Here is an 18,511-nt window from a genome sequence, read left to right on the forward strand (position 1 = left end):
CACAACATCATCTCTTTGAGAGGACCTCGGGAAACTAACTGCAAGTCTCCTCACTCAGAGAAATTAGGAGAATATCCCAATCTGAATGCAGTCAGAAATAATGCCCAGAAACATGGCTGCACATCCCCTCACAACAGTGTTTTACCATGCACGTAGATGAATTTGGTCTAGTTTTCTTTTTTCCTTTAGCGCTGCTTAGTTACTTGATGCTTTGGCGCAATGTTGTCCTGCAGATGCACTGCTCGGGCTTGGCGTGGCACCCTGATGTTGCTACCCAGATGGTTTTGGCCTCAGAGGATGACAGGCTGCCTGTTATTCAGATGTGGGACCTGAGATTTGCCTCCTCACCGCTTCGTGTTCTAGAAAGTCACACGAGGTATGAGTCTTGTGTAACCTGCTGCTCCATGGAGTTAGTACTGTTAGTGACTGTGTACCATGTCCTCATGTGTGGACTTGCACAGTTTCTCTGCCTCTCGGTCCCCTAAATGCCTTAAATTTGGGTAGATTTTGGAAGATTTTGTTAAATTCTTGTCCCTCCTCAATTGTGAGTGAAACTTTCTGTATTGCTCCAAACCACTGCTTGATTTCAGGAGCTAGAACAGCAGTAAGAAAACTGCTGCCAGTGTTTCTGCTGACCTGAATCTCCTGCTAATAAAAAGAAGCTGACAAACTTGATAGTCACTGACCTTACCTACAGGTTTGCACACTCTGTGTTAATGATACAGGCAAACAAACCATTTTGTTAGACCGGTGTCCAGGTTCTCCCATAGGACTGTTGCATTTAATTTTCGGATACAATGGCTGCATCTTTATAACTTTTCATGCACAAACTAGAAAGCATGTATTTCAACAAATAAAGGGCTGATAGCATTGGAAAGTTTCTCCTCCAGGAAGAAGTGGGCCGGTCAGGTGCTGAGCTAATGTAGAAACTCAACTTACAAATATGCTTTATTTATCACTATTTTTCATTTATATAAAATTTCTTTTGGTTGTGACTTTTCATGCAGGGGTATATTGGCCATTGCTTGGAGTATGGCGGATCCAGAGCTGCTGCTTAGCTGTGGGAAGGATGCTAAAATCCTCTGCTCCAACCCTAACACAGGAGAGGTATTGTATGCTCAACACTTTAAAAAAAAAATTAAAAATCTCTGTTCAGAGGCGGCACATGCAAAGCACCTGTTGCTGTGCTTGCATTCCTAGGAATGATGCTTCTGTGACATGTTTCTCCCTATCCTGGGTACTTGTGTTGCTATGTGTGTCTTCCGAGCTTGTTCTGGTGGTGCAGGATTCCTTCCTAGTATTGTCAATATTAATGTTTGTCCTTGCTACTTCTCTCCTCTTGAGTAGTAATGTCCCTGTTCACTATAAGAGATGGAAATGGCTCCTCTTAAACTTCTAAATATGCTTCCTTCTCTTTTGTTTTGGGCCTTTTGTGGCTGGATCTTTGTTGCAATTGCCTTTTTCCTTCTGTAAGAACTTTTATCCAGACAGGAGGCATTTTGTAGCTTACTACAGTAATGGCAGATCAGTAAGAGCCACCCTACTGCATTGCCACACACTTTTCTGGGCCTGGGGATACCTTTCAAAGGGGATGCAAATCTGCTTTTCAGCCAACTAGAGTGTTTGTCCCTAGACTATGACAAGTGCTTCAGGCATGCTGGAGGGCTCCTTGCCTGCAGTGGACAGTAATCCTGGAGTAGAAGTGAGAAGTGTTTCTAGAATTCAAACATTGACCCAAAAGTGCAAAAGTTCTAGGGTGGTAAATGAGTTATCTGAGCTGGATCTTGTGCTGTTATGAAGGTTTTACGTGTAGATGAATCATACTACGTGTTTTTATTAAAAATAAAAAACATTTTCCTGGGAGAAAATTTCGCTGTCGGCATTTAGCGTTTTGTTCTTTGAGTTTCTCCTAGTTTATGGTTAAATGTCTGCTGTAAGGAAGGGGCTTGTCTGTTCCAAGGCACAAGCTCTCTGTCCAGAATGCAAGTGTTACCTTTTCCAATTTTCCTGTGAAAACATTTACTTTAGGGCCTGAACATCTCTCTGTGTCTTGTGTGGGGATACCTAAATTAGCTCTGAATAACCCAGAATGGATGTCAGCAACTCACAGCTTATGGTGGGGGACAGCACAAACATACCCCACCTGCATAATTTGTCCTGTGTGGATTAAACAGAAGATTTAATGGGAGAAGGGAATGAAGCAGTGGTATGTGATAATCAGCTGTTTGGGGGTTGTCAGGGTTTGCCCACTGTTAGTGTGAGTGGTGATGTGGAGGCTGCCAGGGAGCAAGAAGAGCAGACAAGTCTCAGGGCAGGCAGGGGAATTGTTGCTATTGGACATGGTGCTCCATAAAAGCTCTGATTTGTTGGTCTTGGTTTTGCTGCCCAGGTGCTGTATGAGCTGCCCACGAACACACAGTGGTGCTTTGATATCCAGTGGTGTCCCAGGAACCCTGCTGTCCTGTCTGCAGCCTCCTTCGACGGGCGGATCAGCGTTTACTCCATCATGGGAGGCAGCACGGATGGCTTGAGGCAGAAGCAAGTTGACCAGGTGTTAAAGAATGTTTGGCTAAGAATAGGGACAGAGAGGGAGGGGGAACAAAACATGGGCTCATGGGAAGTCTGCAGTGGCTGTCTGCAGCCCTGATTGCAGGAGCACCAATTCGGTGCAAATAGCCGCTTACGTTTATTTTAATGGATAAATGTCTCATCTGTTTTTCCCCTTTTTGTGCTATCAAAGCTTTCATCGTCCTTTGGGAACCTTGATCCCTTTGGTACAGGACAGCCCCTCCCGCCCCTGCAGCTGCCCCAGCAGGCTGCCCCACAGAGCGTTGTTCTGCCTCTGAAGAAACCACCCAAATGGATCCGGCGGCCCATGGGAGCATCGTTCTCGGTAAGGATGAGACGAGGGTGGGTGCGGTTGGCCAGGCAGGGAGGGAGATAGAGGTGGCACCTGCTAAACACTGTGGGAAGAGGGAAGTTCAGTGTTGTGCTCCACCTTGGGAGAGCTTCCCCTGTTTGTCATTGTGGTCGGAGATGCTCGGGGCAGCTTCCAGATGGGGCACTTGGGACAGCAAGCCAGCCTGACAAAAATGCTTGGGAAGAAGAAACATTGCCAACAGACATTTGTTTGTTTCTGTTTTGGCATTAGTGCTTCGCTTTTATTTATGTGCAGTGCTTGCTTTGGAGTAAACAAATATACATTGGGAGGTGGAATGAGACCAAACTGGGCAAGTATCTGAGATTTGAGTGCAGTTTGAAGGTACTGTGTGAGTCAATATGCTGGGGAATACTTGGGTCAGCTTTGATCAAAGTAGCAGGAGTTGCTGTAGCAGCACATGGCTTGGTTCCTCCATGGCTGGTTGATTTGCAGAGGAGCCAGGTGAGGGGATGGGAAGGCCCTGATTTTTTGTGAGAGCGGAATCATCTGCTCTTTGGTTCCACCTTTTGGCTTATTTTCTAAACCCACAGGTAATTTCTTCTGGAGATTTTAGCCTATTCACTTGAAATGGATTTCTTTGCTGAAATACTTCTGAATTTTCAGCATCATATGTCTGCTTATTCACGATCTGGTGCACAAGTCAAATGCAATTTTCTCCTGTCAAAGAGAAGCGATGTTGCCTAGTCACTGTCTGATGTGTCATTTTATAATGGTGTTTATTCCCTTATTCATCCTGGTTTTCCAGAAGCCAATTGTCAGTCTTTTTCCTGGCTAGGCTTTTGTTTTTTGTAATGCGTATTTTGTCCATTATTGGACTGGACTGTGTAAATTCACTTTGAGCTGTAGAATGAAACAGTATTATAAGCCCCTCCTAGTTTTTTTTCCTATGTTGATTTTACCTCTCTAAATTGTCTCACAACTTACTGCCCATGTCTCAGTAGGCTTTTAACTGGTAAACAGCCTGGCAAGAGCAGGGCAGACATCATGCTTGAGCGTTTATTTAATGATACGTGGGTTTCTTTGGTAACTGCATTGCGGTGTCATGGGATACTCCATTTGTGCTGGGCACTGTATGGACCCACAGCTCTAGTTCTCTGTTGCTGGTCAGTCTTTTGCCTGAAAGAAAATAGGCACAGGAATAGCTGTGCTCATAAATCCTAAATCTCATGAATGTTCACCTGCTTATCCAGCAAGCTCCTTACATGCATAGAAATATGGGGTGATGGGGGGGGAAAAAAATCAGTGAGTTGATGTCAGGAGTGTTCAGTTATTGGATGATAAGCATATATGTGTTATGTAAAATCAAGTGCATACATTTGTATATGCTCATACTTTTTCATATGCGTTCCCCTGTATACTTGTATTTTTCACATGCTGCATTGTGTGCTTCAATTCCAGTTTGGAGGCAAGCTGGTTACATTTGAGAATGCCAAGTCTCAGCAGCAGCCAGGCATGGAGCAGCAGCAGCAGCAGCAGCACCATGTCTACGTGAGCCAGGTTGTCACAGAGAAGGAGTTCCTGGCCCGCTCCAAACAGCTGCAGGAGGCTGTGCAGTCTGAGGGCTTTGTCAGCTACTGCCAGAAGAAGATCGATATGGCCCTGGCTGACTTTGAGAAGAACGTGTGGGCCTTCCTAAAGGTAACGGGATAACAGCCGTTCAGGAATTCCCTAGTGACTTGGAAAGCTGGTGTGGAAGTGGTTCCTTCTGCACATCGTGGTGTTTTAGCAGAAGGGATGCTGGGAATGAAAAGGTGTAGGCTGTGGGAATAGCACCCATAAGCCATGTCACTGGAGCTGGCCCACCAGGAGAGGGAGGGTCCCCAGGGCCAGGGGGTTTGTGAGGAATCATGGCAGAAGCAAAAGCATGAGTAAAGGTATCCTGTGGTTTTTGGCATCCCCCATCAGTACATATCTACAGGGAGCTAGTGAGAAGGAATAAAGCTTTGGCATAGCTATAGATGGGCTTTTCACTGCTCACTATGAGTGTTTTGAGGTTTCCAAGTGAACCAGATAAGCATCAACCAGACTGAAGCCTTGCCCACCTGCCCAGGTGCCCAAGTCACTGAAGACTTTTGCAGTTCTCTTCATTACATTCAGTCTACTCAGCCACTAGCTCTGACTGGGCAATTTGTGCCAGTCAAGTAAAAAGCCCTTGAGGGAGAAAATGAAGAATTGTGAATCGCAATATATTCTTTAACTTTTTTTAAAGGTGAACTTTGAAGAAGATTCACGTGCTAAATACCTTGAGCTCTTGGGATACAGGAAGGATGATCTAAGGAAGAAGGTAAATAGGCCTGGAAGTTGTGCTTGTGTTAAAAGCTTTACTTATGAATGTATCTGCAGAACACAGCCTAAAATGTTGACAGTGCCACGTATGGTTAAGTATTCATGGAAATGTCAAAGTGGGCAATAGACTTCAGAGGCATGTCTGCATCTGACTGTCCAATGCTGATCTGAAATTCTCACCCATCAAGAAGCTTTGATATTTATTCGTTCAATCTGTTCATGTAACTGTGGTACTTGACATGCTTCTACTGTAACATCATGGAATATGATCTGGTTTTAAGCTTTCTGGTTGAAGAACATGGAAGCAATTTTCAGGGTATCATTAACTACCTTGGAAAACCTGGGATAGTCCTTCTTCTTTTACAAAAATTTGGATTACCAGGAAGCAACTTGCACATCTTTAAAGATGTTTCTTCCCAGTTGTAGGGAGATACAGTGTTACAGGGAGATACCTGCTGTGCCTTTTGGCTTCTGTTGCTTTCAGTGCTCTGTCTAGTATTTCTTCAGTTCTGTTTCAGTGGATTTGAATGTTTGATTCATTTTCATTGTATCAATCTAATGTTTTACTTTCAAGGATTGGTCCCATTGAAGTGTCATTATGTTTATACAAATAAATGTCCTTTAGGGCAAACTTAATATGATTACAGGGGGGAAAAAAGTCATGTTTTTGCTAACAAGCTGTCCCCAGCTTCAAAAGTTTTGTGCATGACTCCAAGGCAAGCACATCAAGGGAAATCCTGTTTTTGAAAAGCAGATCTCAATTAGAAAATCTAGTTGAAATTTAGTAATGGTCTTGCAGATTGACCTCATGAGACTAGAGCCTACTGCTGCTGTTGCTCTGGGCTTGATATGCCCTGTGCATGGGGAGAGGCTGAGAAAATGGGCTTAGCTGAACTGAGTGGCCTGAAATGCTGGGCCTACCCCATGATTTCAGTATTTGAGAAACAGATGACAGGAGCTCAAAGGCCACGTTTTTATGTAGCTGTTTCTCAACAGAGCATTCCACATTGAAGTTGAATCCATGTTTTTTAGAGTCAAGAAACTACACAGGACAGCTCATCTGTAAATTTGTGTTAGCCAGATGATGATAAACTCAGTAACACAACTGGTTTTTCATATTATTGGTAGCATAAGGAAAGTAAAAGGAAGTCACAGATTTCAACTTCTTGGAATAAGCTGTTAAGAGTATGGGGGGGGTTGTCTTCTTTAAACCCGTGATTCTCATGCAAACCAAGTACTGGATTTCTCATTTTTATTGTAATCCAGTGATTAAAAAAGAAAAAGAAAACTGTCTCCAGCAATTTGAGCTCAGCATTTTGCACAAACCAGCATCCAAGGGTAAAATAAAGCCTACAGTACCACCAAAAGCAGTAGATAACATTAGCAGCAATAGGAAAACAAGGCTCCCTGAAGCTGAACTAATATATAAACTCAATACATTATAAATTGGTGGTTTTGAGGGCCCTAGTTGAATCTGGAGTCATGGTTTGCTTTGCAAAGCAGTAAAAGCTTTTTTTTCCAAGGTATAAAAACTCTTTTATACTGTGGAAAATTCTAGCCCTCAACCATGTGGTTGAAACCACAGTTTCCTGATAGGCTCCCTGCTCCACAAGGATTGTCACTGCTTCATTTTTCCCTGACCAGAACAGACTGAAGCTTTTGTCCTTCATGTTCTGATACTCCTTTTATTACTGTGGTTTCCAGCAGCTCTAGTGAGGTTTGAGGCCCTTGAGTTAACAGTTAAAAGTTTAAAAGCATAGAGCAGCTATTGTTTCCATCAGAGCTTGGGGTGCTGGGGTATTAGCAGTAAATCCATCACCTGGAAAAGGAAATGGCTTTAGTTTCATGTTAACTGTTCTGCAGGAAGCATAGTAGCTACATGTTCCACTTTTGCAGTCTGAGAAATCAGTGAGAGGTCTACCTCTCTAAAATAAAAGGGTACTCACTTAAATCTTCGTTCTTTTCTAGATTACATCTGCTCTGGATAAAGAAGGTCTTGTAGATAGTGTTTTGGGAGAGGTAAGCAAACACGTGTATAACTCTGTGATTAGTTTTACAATGCTGTGGTAATGTGCAAAGTAAGAATGATTTTTCTTTTGGCCTGATAGCTGTCCCAGAGTAAGTCACAAATAATCCAGCATGTGGCAAGTTCCTACATTCAGTAGGATGAAGGTACTTATTTAAAAAAACAACTACTTTTTTCTTCTCGAGTGTTCCCCCTTTCTCCAGTGAAGGGCTCCAGTCACAGGGTTTAATTCAGGGTCTCATTGGTGTCCCTCCACCTTTCCTTTTTGCTGCCTGTGTCTTGCCCACTGTGACACTTCGTGCTGCCTGTGAGGTAGGGCAGAGTCTTACTGCCTGACAGCTGATTTCAAGAGCACCTTCACCAGGCTTTTAAAAAAGCAAGACTGGGAGTGTGGTCCCATAACACTTCCTACAAGAATAACTACAGTTCAGGCATTGCCTCTTGCAATTGCAGTGGCCTGAGTCTGCAGCAGGAGTGCATTGCTTTTGTGCAGTAGACAGTTCAGATATCTGTAATTGCCTAATGGGGAAGAAAGATTTTGTTGTGTGTTTTCAGGCATCTAAAATGAAACCAGCACAAGGTGCTGTGTAATGACAAGGGAAACAGGACCTCTACCATGTTTATGATAGCCAAGCATACATGGGCACTGCATTTCTGTGATCTGCAGTCTGATTCCAACTGTTGTTGGTGGGAAGATGGCTATACTCTGCAGTGCAAAGTATTTCTTCCTCTTTTGCTGGCTTTTTTTTCATGGCATCTTCTCTCTGCTGAAGGCTCCTGCAGAATCTGAAGAATCTGTGCCAAATGAGGGGGATGAAGGCCGAGCTACAGAGGAGCAGTTCTTGGGAGAGGTATCTGTTGCCTTCTAGACTAACCCTGCTGACCTCCCTGTATTTACTTTGTTACCATTAAGAGCATTTTATTTTGTTGGCTTTTCCTAGTGCCGAGGATATACAGAAATACAAAAAGTTACTTAAAACGATAAAAGCAGTCTCTTGTTAAGTTGCTCAAGATTTTTCTCATCAGCTTCAGACATCATGTGAATAGATTTTGGTGGCACTGAAGTACAAGCTTGTTTTATAAGAATCCAATTGGCACCACACTCAAGGACTTTATTCTGCCATCGTTTTTGCTCTGACATTTCCCTAACACAAATTATCTGCCACCAGAACCCTTATGCTTTTTTTTTTTTTTTCCCCTTGCTTTCCGCATTTCCTTCTTTCCTCCCTCTGGTTGATTATTACCAAGCAGTCAGCTTATTACTGTCCTGTTTCAGGGTATAACTCTTTGCAGAGATGAAGCTGTGCTACTGGAGGAGGGATAGAACATTCATTCTCTGCATTGCTCCCACCAAAGTCACAGTGCCATCCATCCCCTGGCACCTGAGCAGCGAGTGTCAGGGCTCTGGCAGCCAGCTGCCTTAAGAGTGTCTGTTGCAGCACTTCAGACGAATTTATCACAGGCAGGTTGGGATCAACCATGCCTGCTCTTGGGATCCTACAGCTACTGTTCATTTTTGTGCATTTGAACAGCATTGTTTTCAACCCTATGTTTTAAATATGGGGACAGGTGAGGACCAGCCTGAGGACCAGCCTCTGCCTTGTGAAGTCAGTGGTACTGAAAATACTGTATTGCTGTGTGAACAGGCCAACTTCATTGTCCCCCATTCCCTCAGTCTCCCTTTTGGGTTAGAATTCGAGCTGTTAGCCCAAAACTAACTGTGTTCCCTGTGCTTGTCTGCAGTGAAGATGAGGGACAGTAGTTTAAGCCTCATGCAGGCTGGAGTGGTGCACTTGACTCCATATAACAAACAGCCTCTTAAGGACACTAAAACCAGAGTGCTCTCCTTAGGTTAGGTGCTGGATTGCTTGTTAATTCTTTAGACACTGCAGTGGCAGACATGTATCTGACTGTATAAGGATTTTACTGTATGCAGTCCTGAAGATATTAGATGTCTCATTACAAATGTTTGCTCTAAGAGAGAATTCACAGCCAAACATGACCCCAGCCTTCCAGCATGGATGGTAAATATTTGTGAGACTGACCTGGAGCCACTGATGATGCATCAAGGTGGGCTGTCACATCCATAAAGTAACTGGAAGGGCACATTATTCCTGTGATAGTCACAACATGCTCTCAGCTGATACCAAACACTTATCATGTGTTATCTGACAGCAAAATAGTTTTCCAGATGCTGCCTCCTTTCATGACTCAAACATGAAGGTTGTTTCTGACTTGCCTCCCCATCCAAATACCTGGTTTTGGTTGACTGTGTGCTTTATCCTCTGAAGTGCAATTTCACTGATCAGCTCACAAGCAGGGTGTTCTCAGCAGACTCATGAACTCCCCCTGCATGTACTAAAGCAAATTCTGCGCTCTTCTTAAGCTGTGCTGTGAAAACGGGTAATGGAGAGAGAATTCCCTCTTGGTGTTATTTTTTTTATTATTGAAAGGTTTTGTTTGAAATCCCAAATGCACAAAATGGTCTCTATCTTAAATCCTGGGGAAGTTTTGTAGGAAAAAAAAAAAGCATCTTCTGTCCACTGAGCCACTCCTATACTGAGTGCAAAGTGCTTAAGTCTGGTCTATGCTGGACTTCCGTGTTGAAAATTGAACATGTGTTCACATGTAATTTGCTTAATTAGATTAGGATGCATGCCTAGTGCAGAGTATTTCAAGGACCAGCTGAAAGTCTTAAGTGGAGCAATGTGGAACCTAGGTAGTGTTATTGTAGACTGTTCTTGCTAGGGGTTGAAGTTGAAAGAAGAGGGAAGGGAGAGGTTTCTGACTTTGTGGTAATGGCTGTTGTTTTGCTTGGAGGGGATTGTGTGTATATGGGCATGGATGTGTGTGTGCAAGTTAATGTTCTGTGAGCAACTGCTAGTCTGAAGGTCTAACTTGTAATGCAAGAACCATATTTTTTAAAATGTGTGTATATTCCAAGTGTTTACATAATGTCACAAATTCTGCTTTTCCTTTCTCTTAGACCCCGAAGGACCATAAACAAGAAACTGAGGGTTTGGGGTCTGCAAAGACGACATTTAACATTTCTGTTAGTGGAGGTAAAAAAAAAAACCACCTTGATATCCATTTCATTTTATGTGCTGATATTTATAAATGCTGATGTTAATACTGGTGTTCCAGTGAGAAGGCCATTTCTGCACAGAAATTGTGAAGGATCGTAATGACTTGCCTCTAACCGCACTTGTTTCGCAGCAATCTCAAGGCACTTGAAAGTGCAGCTTCTTTAAGGAAGGAAGGGAAGTGTGCAGCACTTGTGTACCCCGTTGCTGAAAAGCAGCTGCTCTGGGTGATTTCTGCTATAAAGGAAGACATGCTTGATGAGGCATGAAGTGCTAGCAGAAACTCCCAGGGGATCTTGAGTGACGCAGAAGCCACTGACCCTTGTCTAGTTTGACTCTTTCTGGCACTGTGTGCAGGGTTGTTGTTTCAGAGGCCATTTAGACCTCTAGCATCTTGCTCTGCCGCAAGGTAAGTGATGCTTGACAGTGCCCCCCGTGACGTGGCCATGGCCATGTGTGTTTGAGGCTGGCGATGAACTGGAGCATCCCTGTGAGTACTGCCTGGAAGCAGGCCGGTTTGCAGGCAGCCTCGTGCGGTGTTGTACAGTCGGAATCGGAGTCACCGTTGCTTCTTTAAGTGACTTCCGTGCCGCCATTTGAATGTGCACCCCCCTCTCGCTGCAGATGTGGACGGTTTGATCACGCAGGCTCTGCTGACGGGTGACTTCGGGAGCGCGGTGGATCTCTGCCTGCACGACAACCGCATGGCTGACGCCATCATCCTGGCCATCGCGGGCGGACAAGAGCTGCTCTCCAGGACGCAGGAAAAGTACTTTGCTAAGATGCAGAGCAAGATTACCAGGGTGTGTTTTTTCACTTCAGAACTAACGTGCTTCGTATGCCTTTGGCAACTCCCTTTTTCACCCTGAAAGTTTTCTTGCCGTTTTTTAGGTTTATTTCTGGGAGAAGTTAATAAGTATTCAAATCATCTCTAAGATCTCGGAGCAGAAAAGCTTCCGTTGCTCTTTTTTAATGCATTGATCAGAAGGGAAGTCTTGCACACTACCTGGATATAAGTACACAAGAGTATTCTTTATCTCCTCTCTGGTGTCTGAGTTGCATATACACTAATAGGTTCTCACCAATAGATAAATATCTTAATCAGGGCACATTTCAGTTTGTTATTTTGTCACATTTTTTATGAGTCACACATGACCCACGCTCAGGGCCAGGCAACATTATGTAGATTTGTGCCTGTGGTCAGTCTTAACAGATTTTGCTGATGCTTCGTTTCACTGCCTGCACAGAAAAGAGCAAAGTGTGCCCCGGGTAGATCAATCACCCTTTGTCTAGGAGACAGCATGTTATGGCCAGCTGGTTATTGTTATTTTCAGCTTTTTGCACGGCTAGGGATTGCTGATGCTGCTCGTTCAAGTTTTTCTTCTTTATTACTGGCATGAGAAAGTAACAACAGGAAGATGAAACAGGAGAAGTGGCTTTAAAAGAACACAGAAAACTGCTCTGCTAATGCTGGACAAATGAAAAGAGGAAAATCTCAAGTATTAAGACTCTGCAGGATTTCTTCCCTTTACCCCCAGCTACTCCCTCTGGTCTAATCAGAGAAAGGAGAATTTGTAGCGTGTGAGAAATTTCTTCTTCTTCACTGTAGTTAATCCTTTGGGGAAAGGATTGGAGAGCTGACCAGTTATCTGTGCCTGTGCTAACAAGCAAGTGTTGACCTTGTAGTTAGGATCTTGCATTTGTTGTTTAGGTGTGGGGTTTTTTTCTGGTCCCAAACTGCACACTTATTCCTTGTTCAGAAGTTTCTGAGCTTGAAATCTTGGTATGACAAGGGGTTTGTTCACTGAAGAGCAGCTCAGCTGCCAAGTCTGTCTTTTGTCCCAAGTAAAATAACTGGAGGCAGAGTTTGAGAAGAAAGAAACTGGAATTTTTTTTCTGAGGGCTTGTGGACAGACAGCCTGTGTGTGGGTGAAGGGTAGGGACACTACAGCCAGCTCAGGTTGATATTGCTGCCACTTTGCTGCTTCCTTTACACAGCCTTTTCAACTTGGCCTCAGGTCAGCCTCAGGCCAAGAGCTTATAGCCGAATGAAACCATTTGACAAACAAAATACATACCCCTTCCTGAGCATTGTGTAGAAGACTTACAGCTAAACACTTAGTATGTTATCTTTCTCTGCAAAAACTGCTGAAACTCATTTTCAGCAATCACAGCTTGTGGAGATTTGTGTATTCTTTTCTTGCACGTTTTGTAGCAAGAATAATTGTCCTGTTTGTTATCTGAGCTCATTTTGATTTTTCACTGTATTCCTTTTCAAGTAAAATGTATTGTAGTGCAGCTGTTAAACTGCAGTGCAGTATCTATTGTGACCCTGGATAGAGTGGGGACGAGTGCACTTGAACAGATACAAATCATACTGTAGGTTATACAAAGGAAATCCTACCAAGATGTTAACTGTGGTCTCCCTCCTTCTGGTCTAGCTCATCACTGCAGTGGTAACGAAGAACTGGAAAGAGATTGTGCAGTCTTGTGATCTGCAGAACTGGAGAGAGGCTTTGGCTGCTGTGCTCACTTATGCCAGGCCAGATGAATTTGCAGCCCTTTGTGGTAAGCACACTTTACAGGCTGGATGTCATTTATTCTACTTACAGCAAAACTACGCTTTGCCAGCATTGTTTTCCTTCCCCTACACTGCTGTAATGCCTCTCTAGCTTCTTTCATGGGTCATATACTTCCTAAGTCCTGTTGCAGAGGAGGAGGGGAACCTCTGGGGTGCTATTTTACCAGTGCATTCCCTAACTTTCTGGGCACAGAACTCAGAGCCTTGTGAGCAGCTGTGTCCCAGTATTGCCTGTGTAGCGCACAGCTGCTGGTCTTGTACCACTGGGGGTGTTGATGTGACGGGTGTCTCAGCCAAGGGACCAGTCTTGGGGTGTTTGTGCATGGGGTACAAGTAGAAATGTTTCATGGAAGCACTTCACTCTTCTTTCCCAAGATCAGTTTTGACTGCTGGAAGGAGTCCTCTTTCCCAGGCAGTGAGCATGCCTGCCCTTCTGTGCTGTGTGGCAGACAGCTGGCTGAGTTTAACCCACAGGGAGGTTATATTACCAGTAGCTGTGAGCCTGACACCCTTGTGTCCCTCAGCCACGGTGTCTGGGGAGGTATATGACTGCCTTGAGCAAGCATCAGCCCAGAGCAGTACCATGGCTTTGCTCACAGTTCCTTGGCTGGTTGCACACTCGGGTCACACTCCTGAAATGAGGGACTGCACAAGTGGGTGGTGGAGGGGAGAATTGAACCCTGGCCTCTTGTCCTTTATCATGTCAGCAGATGGACTATCCCCTCTGCTGTGACTCGCATTTGCAGTCATTTGACAGGTTCTTGCTGCCATGACTGCCTCTGAAGTGCCCTGGACTCCCATGAGATAATCTGTGCTAGACACCAGAGTGTGTCCTTACCAGCAGAGCCCAGAGGCAATATCCCTTCTCACTGAGACATGACAACCATTGTAGGCTTCCTCAGCTTCAGCAGCGATGGGGAGGGATCGCCAAAGTGATTCACCAGCACCTCTGTTCGTATTCCATCTAGATCTCCTGGGCAGCAGGCTGGAAAATGAAGGGGACAGCATTCTGCAGACACAAGCTTGTCTCTGTTACATTTGTGCTGGCAACGTGGATAAACTCGTTGCCTGTTGGACCAAAGTTCAGGATGGAAGCAGCCCCTTGTCCCTTCAGGTTGGTAATTATTTCAAGAAAGGTGTTGGAAGTAACACACTGCAGTCATTTGGCACTTAAATCGAATGATCTAGTGTAGAGCTTTGCTGTCTGATAGCCGGATGTACATCAGGATGCAAGCCTTTTCCTTCTGGAATGGCATAGCACATAAATATGGTACTGGAAAATGCACAATTGTGAAGCACAGTGGCCCTTGTGCTTGCCCTGGTCTTTGGGTAGTCATGCTACAACACTTCTTGTGTTAAAGGGTAACGGTGGAGCTTGAGTGTTTTGGTAAAGAAGAGTCTTCGAATGCTTGCATCTTCAGCAGCTGGGGAGTACTTGGACACTTCTGCTTTTGGATGTTCAGGAGAAGAAATCTAAAGCATTAGAGTTAAATCTAGAGAGAAAGCTGTAGGAAGATTCTCCTTGGTGTTTTCTCCAGGAGTTTGCACGCACAAGGCTTGATTTCCCATAGTGAAATATATTGCATATAGCAAATATCTTGGGGGAATAGGAGTGGAATGAAGCAATTGTGGAATAATTTATTTTATACTACAATCTTAGTTTCTTCCATCTGTTCGGGGCCTTTGAAGGACCAGTTTTAGAAAGTACTTAAAGTAACATTACTTGGCAGTGCTGTGAATCTCTTGTAGTTAATTGAAAGAACTGGAGTGTATGAGTTTTGCTTTGCATCATTAACTCTCTCCAGTTTTGAATTATCAAAATTACTTGGATTTTGAGGGCTTTATATATAGATTTACCTTCAGTTTGAATTTGCATTTTGATTGCATGGCTTTGCTCTCTTGGACACTAAAATTGAAAAATATGATTGGAGTTATAATTAGGCTGCTTGTTTACTCTGATGTGGAATTCATAGAAAACTCACAGAAGCTGTTGATTATCTTGATTTATTTGCGGGAGGTTTTTTTCCTCTTTTGAAGTGCTGATTTGTTGAGAAAATCAAAAATGTTTTATTGAGGAGTCAGAAAACAATCCTTAGTAGTGATGTATGGTTGAAATTCTGTGTGTGGTACACTCAATAAATCTACTGTAAGATTTTAAAAAAGGATTGGATGTTAATGTTGTCAAATTAATATTTGTAGTATCTCTCAAAATGTAGTGAGAGTAAGAAAATCATGAGAAAACTGACCAGAAAACATTCCTGTAATTTAGGACTGGAAGGAAACCCAACCAAGGCCAGCTCTGGTGTTCGGGGATGTGTAAGGAAGGCAAGATATGGAGTATTTTTGCTATAGCAACCAGAAAGCAATGGACAACTCTCCCAAGGCAGATCCTTTTAAGATGGTTAAGAACTGACTTACTAAAACACCATAAACAAATGTGCAGCAGCACAGCACTATTGTTGGCGACAGGCACGATGTTTCCTGTTTGCTCTCATGCTGTCACCAGATAATTTTATGAAAGCATACTCTTGGTGGGCATGCTCAGTGCTGATAGGGCCCTGAAATCCTTTTTAATAAAACCAGTTCTTTTGGCTTTGAACTCTGCTGGCTATGCTGTTAGAAGCTACTTGGTTGGTGTTCTGTTATCTCACATGGTGGGAAGGCTGTGCCTTAGTGCAGCTGTGACTGTCTGGGAAACCTGCACTGGGCTTGGGCTTCTCACTGGATGAGAGGGGTTTTCCAAGGCTGCCCTGAGGAACAGCCCTCCATGACAGTCATTAGCCCGTCACTAGTTAGCTATTCACTTTGCTGTTCTCACTCGTGCGTGGTTTTTTTTCCTGATCTTTCAGGACTTAATAGAGAAAGTCGTAATCCTGCGCAAAGCCGTGCAGCTCACCCAGGCTGTGGACCCTAATGCTGTGGGGGCCCTTTTGGCCGATAAGATGAGCCAGTATGCCAACCTCCTGGCTGCTCAGGGAAGCCTGGCTGCAGCTCTGACCTTCCTCCCTGAGAACACCAACCAGGTATGGGGCCTTTGGGCTCTTCGCTCCCTCTCTCTGTGTGAACAGGTACACTTTGAGCAAAGGTCTCCGCACGGTGCAGTCAGCCATCAGGAGTGCCATTTGACATGCACCTCAAGATGTGACAGGCTGTTTCCCCTCTCCCTGTGTTGACCTTGCTGAGCTGACAGAAATGCACAGCCACCTTCTGCTCCCTCTTTGTTTCACACCTTTGTCCTTGCAGCCAGTGACTGCCAGAGGGTGTCCCTCCAGCAAGCCAGACACGGTGAATGAAATGTGTGCCTTGACACTTGGTTGTTTTCTTTTGACTTCTCATTTTCCATCAGCTGACATTTGTAGACAGGGTGGTTTGGGAAAGAGGCAGGCACATGTAAGGCTGTCCCAATAGCCCCATGTCTCATGCATGGTCACGATCGTGCCTCAGTCCAATCTAACAAAGCAGAGTGGGCTTCTGAGAGAGCTCATCAGACAGAGGGTGGCCAGTCAGCCTCTTGGTGTGATGCACTGGGTGACAGGCAGTGCAGTTAACCTTCCTTCACTGTCCTGCTCTGATTGCAGCCAAACATCGTGCAGCTGCGGGACAGGCTTTGCAGAGCCCAGGGGGAGCTCCCGGTGGGACAGGACGGCCTCAAGGGACCATATGAGAGAGAGCCCGTGCCCAAAGGACGAGCTGGCCCTGTGGCTGGACGGATGCAAACACCCCAGGCTCCAGCCCAGCAGTATTACCAGCAGGTAAATGGGGTTTGGCAGTAAGGGAGGGACATGGTGCTTGAATTCTTGAGAGTGATGGATATAATAATTCTTTTCCTTTCTCTTGATCTGAGGCTGTATGCCATATACCTCCCAAGAGCTTTATGGTAAAGGTCACTGGGGCTTCCTTTCAGTCAATACAGATACCTAGATACCTCCTTTATTCCTTAGCTGGAAGAATCCATTAAACACCTTGTCAAGCAGTCTGCTGCTGAAGATTTGGTGTTTTCCCCCTTTGTTTGAAGGTGTGGTTCAATGCCAAGAATAGCTGCATGGGAGAGCACTGCAGGAGTTCTCTGTGCTTCCTCTCTTAGTCCCTGATGTCCCATCCCTGCAGGCCATGGGGCTTGCTCATGCTGCTCACCAGACTCTTCTGGGGCTGATTGCTCCCACCCCCAGCTCTGATGTTGACTGCAGAAGCTGCTGAGCAGTGGCAGTAGCAAACTGATGACATGTTTCAGCAGCTGTGGGTACAGTTTGCTGTGAAAACACCTTCTCAGATAGGCATAAGGGGGCACAGGCAGGTGAGGAAGCAGGTGGTTGGTTCCTGGTTCACTCTCCTGGACTGAGAGTGAGCTGTTCTAGAAGAAAGACCTGGTAAGTATGAGACTAATAAGGGAGCTGTGCAGGAAGGAAGAGGACAAATAGGGGAGGCAAATTCCATGGTTTTATCTCTAACCTGAGGACAACACCACAACAGAACTCACTGACCATCACTGCAGTGTGGTGTGTTGAGCAGCCCTGGCTGTGTGCATGCTTGGAGGGCATTGCCAAGACTCTAATCCCTCAGTAGAGCACTGCAGCTCCTCTGGCCCTCCTCTGCACAGGGGCTCTGGGCTGAGCTTTTCTGAGAGCAGAGCTGTGTGGGTGTTCTCCTTATGCAGAGGAGACTGGCACAAGCAGTGGTGTCTCTGTGCTGCACTCAAGCATTGCTTGCCAGAAAAATGAGGCAGGAAGGAAAAAGGGCTGAAAGGTTGAAGGGGGAATTGGGAGTTCTTGATGTCAACAACGTGTGCCTCTGCCTTCTTTCCAGGGTGTTAGCAAGGTAGATTTCAGAAGGGACAAAGCCTTCATCCAAGATTACCTTGCTAACACCATTGCATATGATTTTAAATGCATCATCATCAATAATCAACTCTACTGTTCTGTCTGTGTCTTTGGCCTCCCTCCTTGTAACCAATGAGTTGCCTTGAGAAGTGATTCTGTGTGATTCCCGTTTGGCTGTGGGGAATAGCAGCTTTCCTCTACATGGCAAGATCTTAGCAATGCTTTTTCTTTAAACCAGAGTTTCCTCTTTCTCCCACTGTTTCAGGAATGTCTCAAACTATTATTTCAGCAAGCCCTGCTCAAAAATAAAAGGCTGGGTTTATCAACTCCTTGAGCACACTGTGAGTTATCCCCCTGTGTTCTTGGCTTTTCAGGAAGTCCATGCTCATCAGGGGCTTGAAGAGGACAGGTATCATGTCAGAAAGGTGCCCAGCAGTGTGCTGATGAGCCAGAATGGAGAAAAATTACACATTTGAGTCTCAGGATACTTACTTTGACTTCCTTTTAAGAAAGTGTGTACGAAGGACTTGCTCAAGCTTAAGGCAGCCTTTGTTTAATTGCTGTCCCAAATAGGAACATGTACTTAAAACTTGGATTCCTTTCAGCATAGGTTTTTTTAAGCCTCTTTTTCATCTAGATAAACCAGGCATGAAAGGAAGTGAAAAAGTCTTTTAGGTTACTTCAATGATGAATTATGCAGACACTAACAGTGGTTGTTGTACAGCTGACTGCACCATTAGCCTAGCACTGTGTGGAGTTAGAGACACATAGCCTGAA

At 44.6% G+C, this 18,511-nt stretch overlaps 1 protein-coding gene across 1 annotated transcript in view; it reads left to right on the forward strand.

The window, feature by feature from the left end:
- Positions 1–18,511, forward strand: part of SEC31A (SEC31 homolog A, COPII coat complex component) — a 41,637-nt gene that overhangs the window by 7,757 nt on the left and 15,369 nt on the right. The window contains exons 6-19 of the mRNA XM_017837608.1: positions 138–376; positions 1,008–1,107; positions 2,390–2,551; positions 2,741–2,893; positions 4,340–4,579; positions 5,151–5,225; positions 7,196–7,246; positions 8,027–8,104; positions 10,240–10,315; positions 10,961–11,139; positions 12,778–12,904; positions 13,886–14,031; positions 15,767–15,940; positions 16,496–16,669. Of these exons, the coding sequence (XP_017693097.1) occupies positions 138–376; positions 1,008–1,107; positions 2,390–2,551; positions 2,741–2,893; positions 4,340–4,579; positions 5,151–5,225; positions 7,196–7,246; positions 8,027–8,104; positions 10,240–10,315; positions 10,961–11,139; positions 12,778–12,904; positions 13,886–14,031; positions 15,767–15,940; positions 16,496–16,669 (1,974 nt within the window). The remainder of the gene's footprint in view (positions 1–137; positions 377–1,007; positions 1,108–2,389; positions 2,552–2,740; positions 2,894–4,339; positions 4,580–5,150; positions 5,226–7,195; positions 7,247–8,026; positions 8,105–10,239; positions 10,316–10,960; positions 11,140–12,777; positions 12,905–13,885; positions 14,032–15,766; positions 15,941–16,495; positions 16,670–18,511) is intronic.

This window comes from Lepidothrix coronata, unplaced genomic scaffold (genome assembly GCF_001604755.1).
Source record: "Lepidothrix coronata isolate B3197 unplaced genomic scaffold, Lepidothrix_coronata-1.0 Scaffold307, whole genome shotgun sequence".
In the NCBI taxonomy this organism is placed as follows: domain Eukaryota; kingdom Metazoa; phylum Chordata; class Aves; order Passeriformes; family Pipridae; genus Lepidothrix; species Lepidothrix coronata.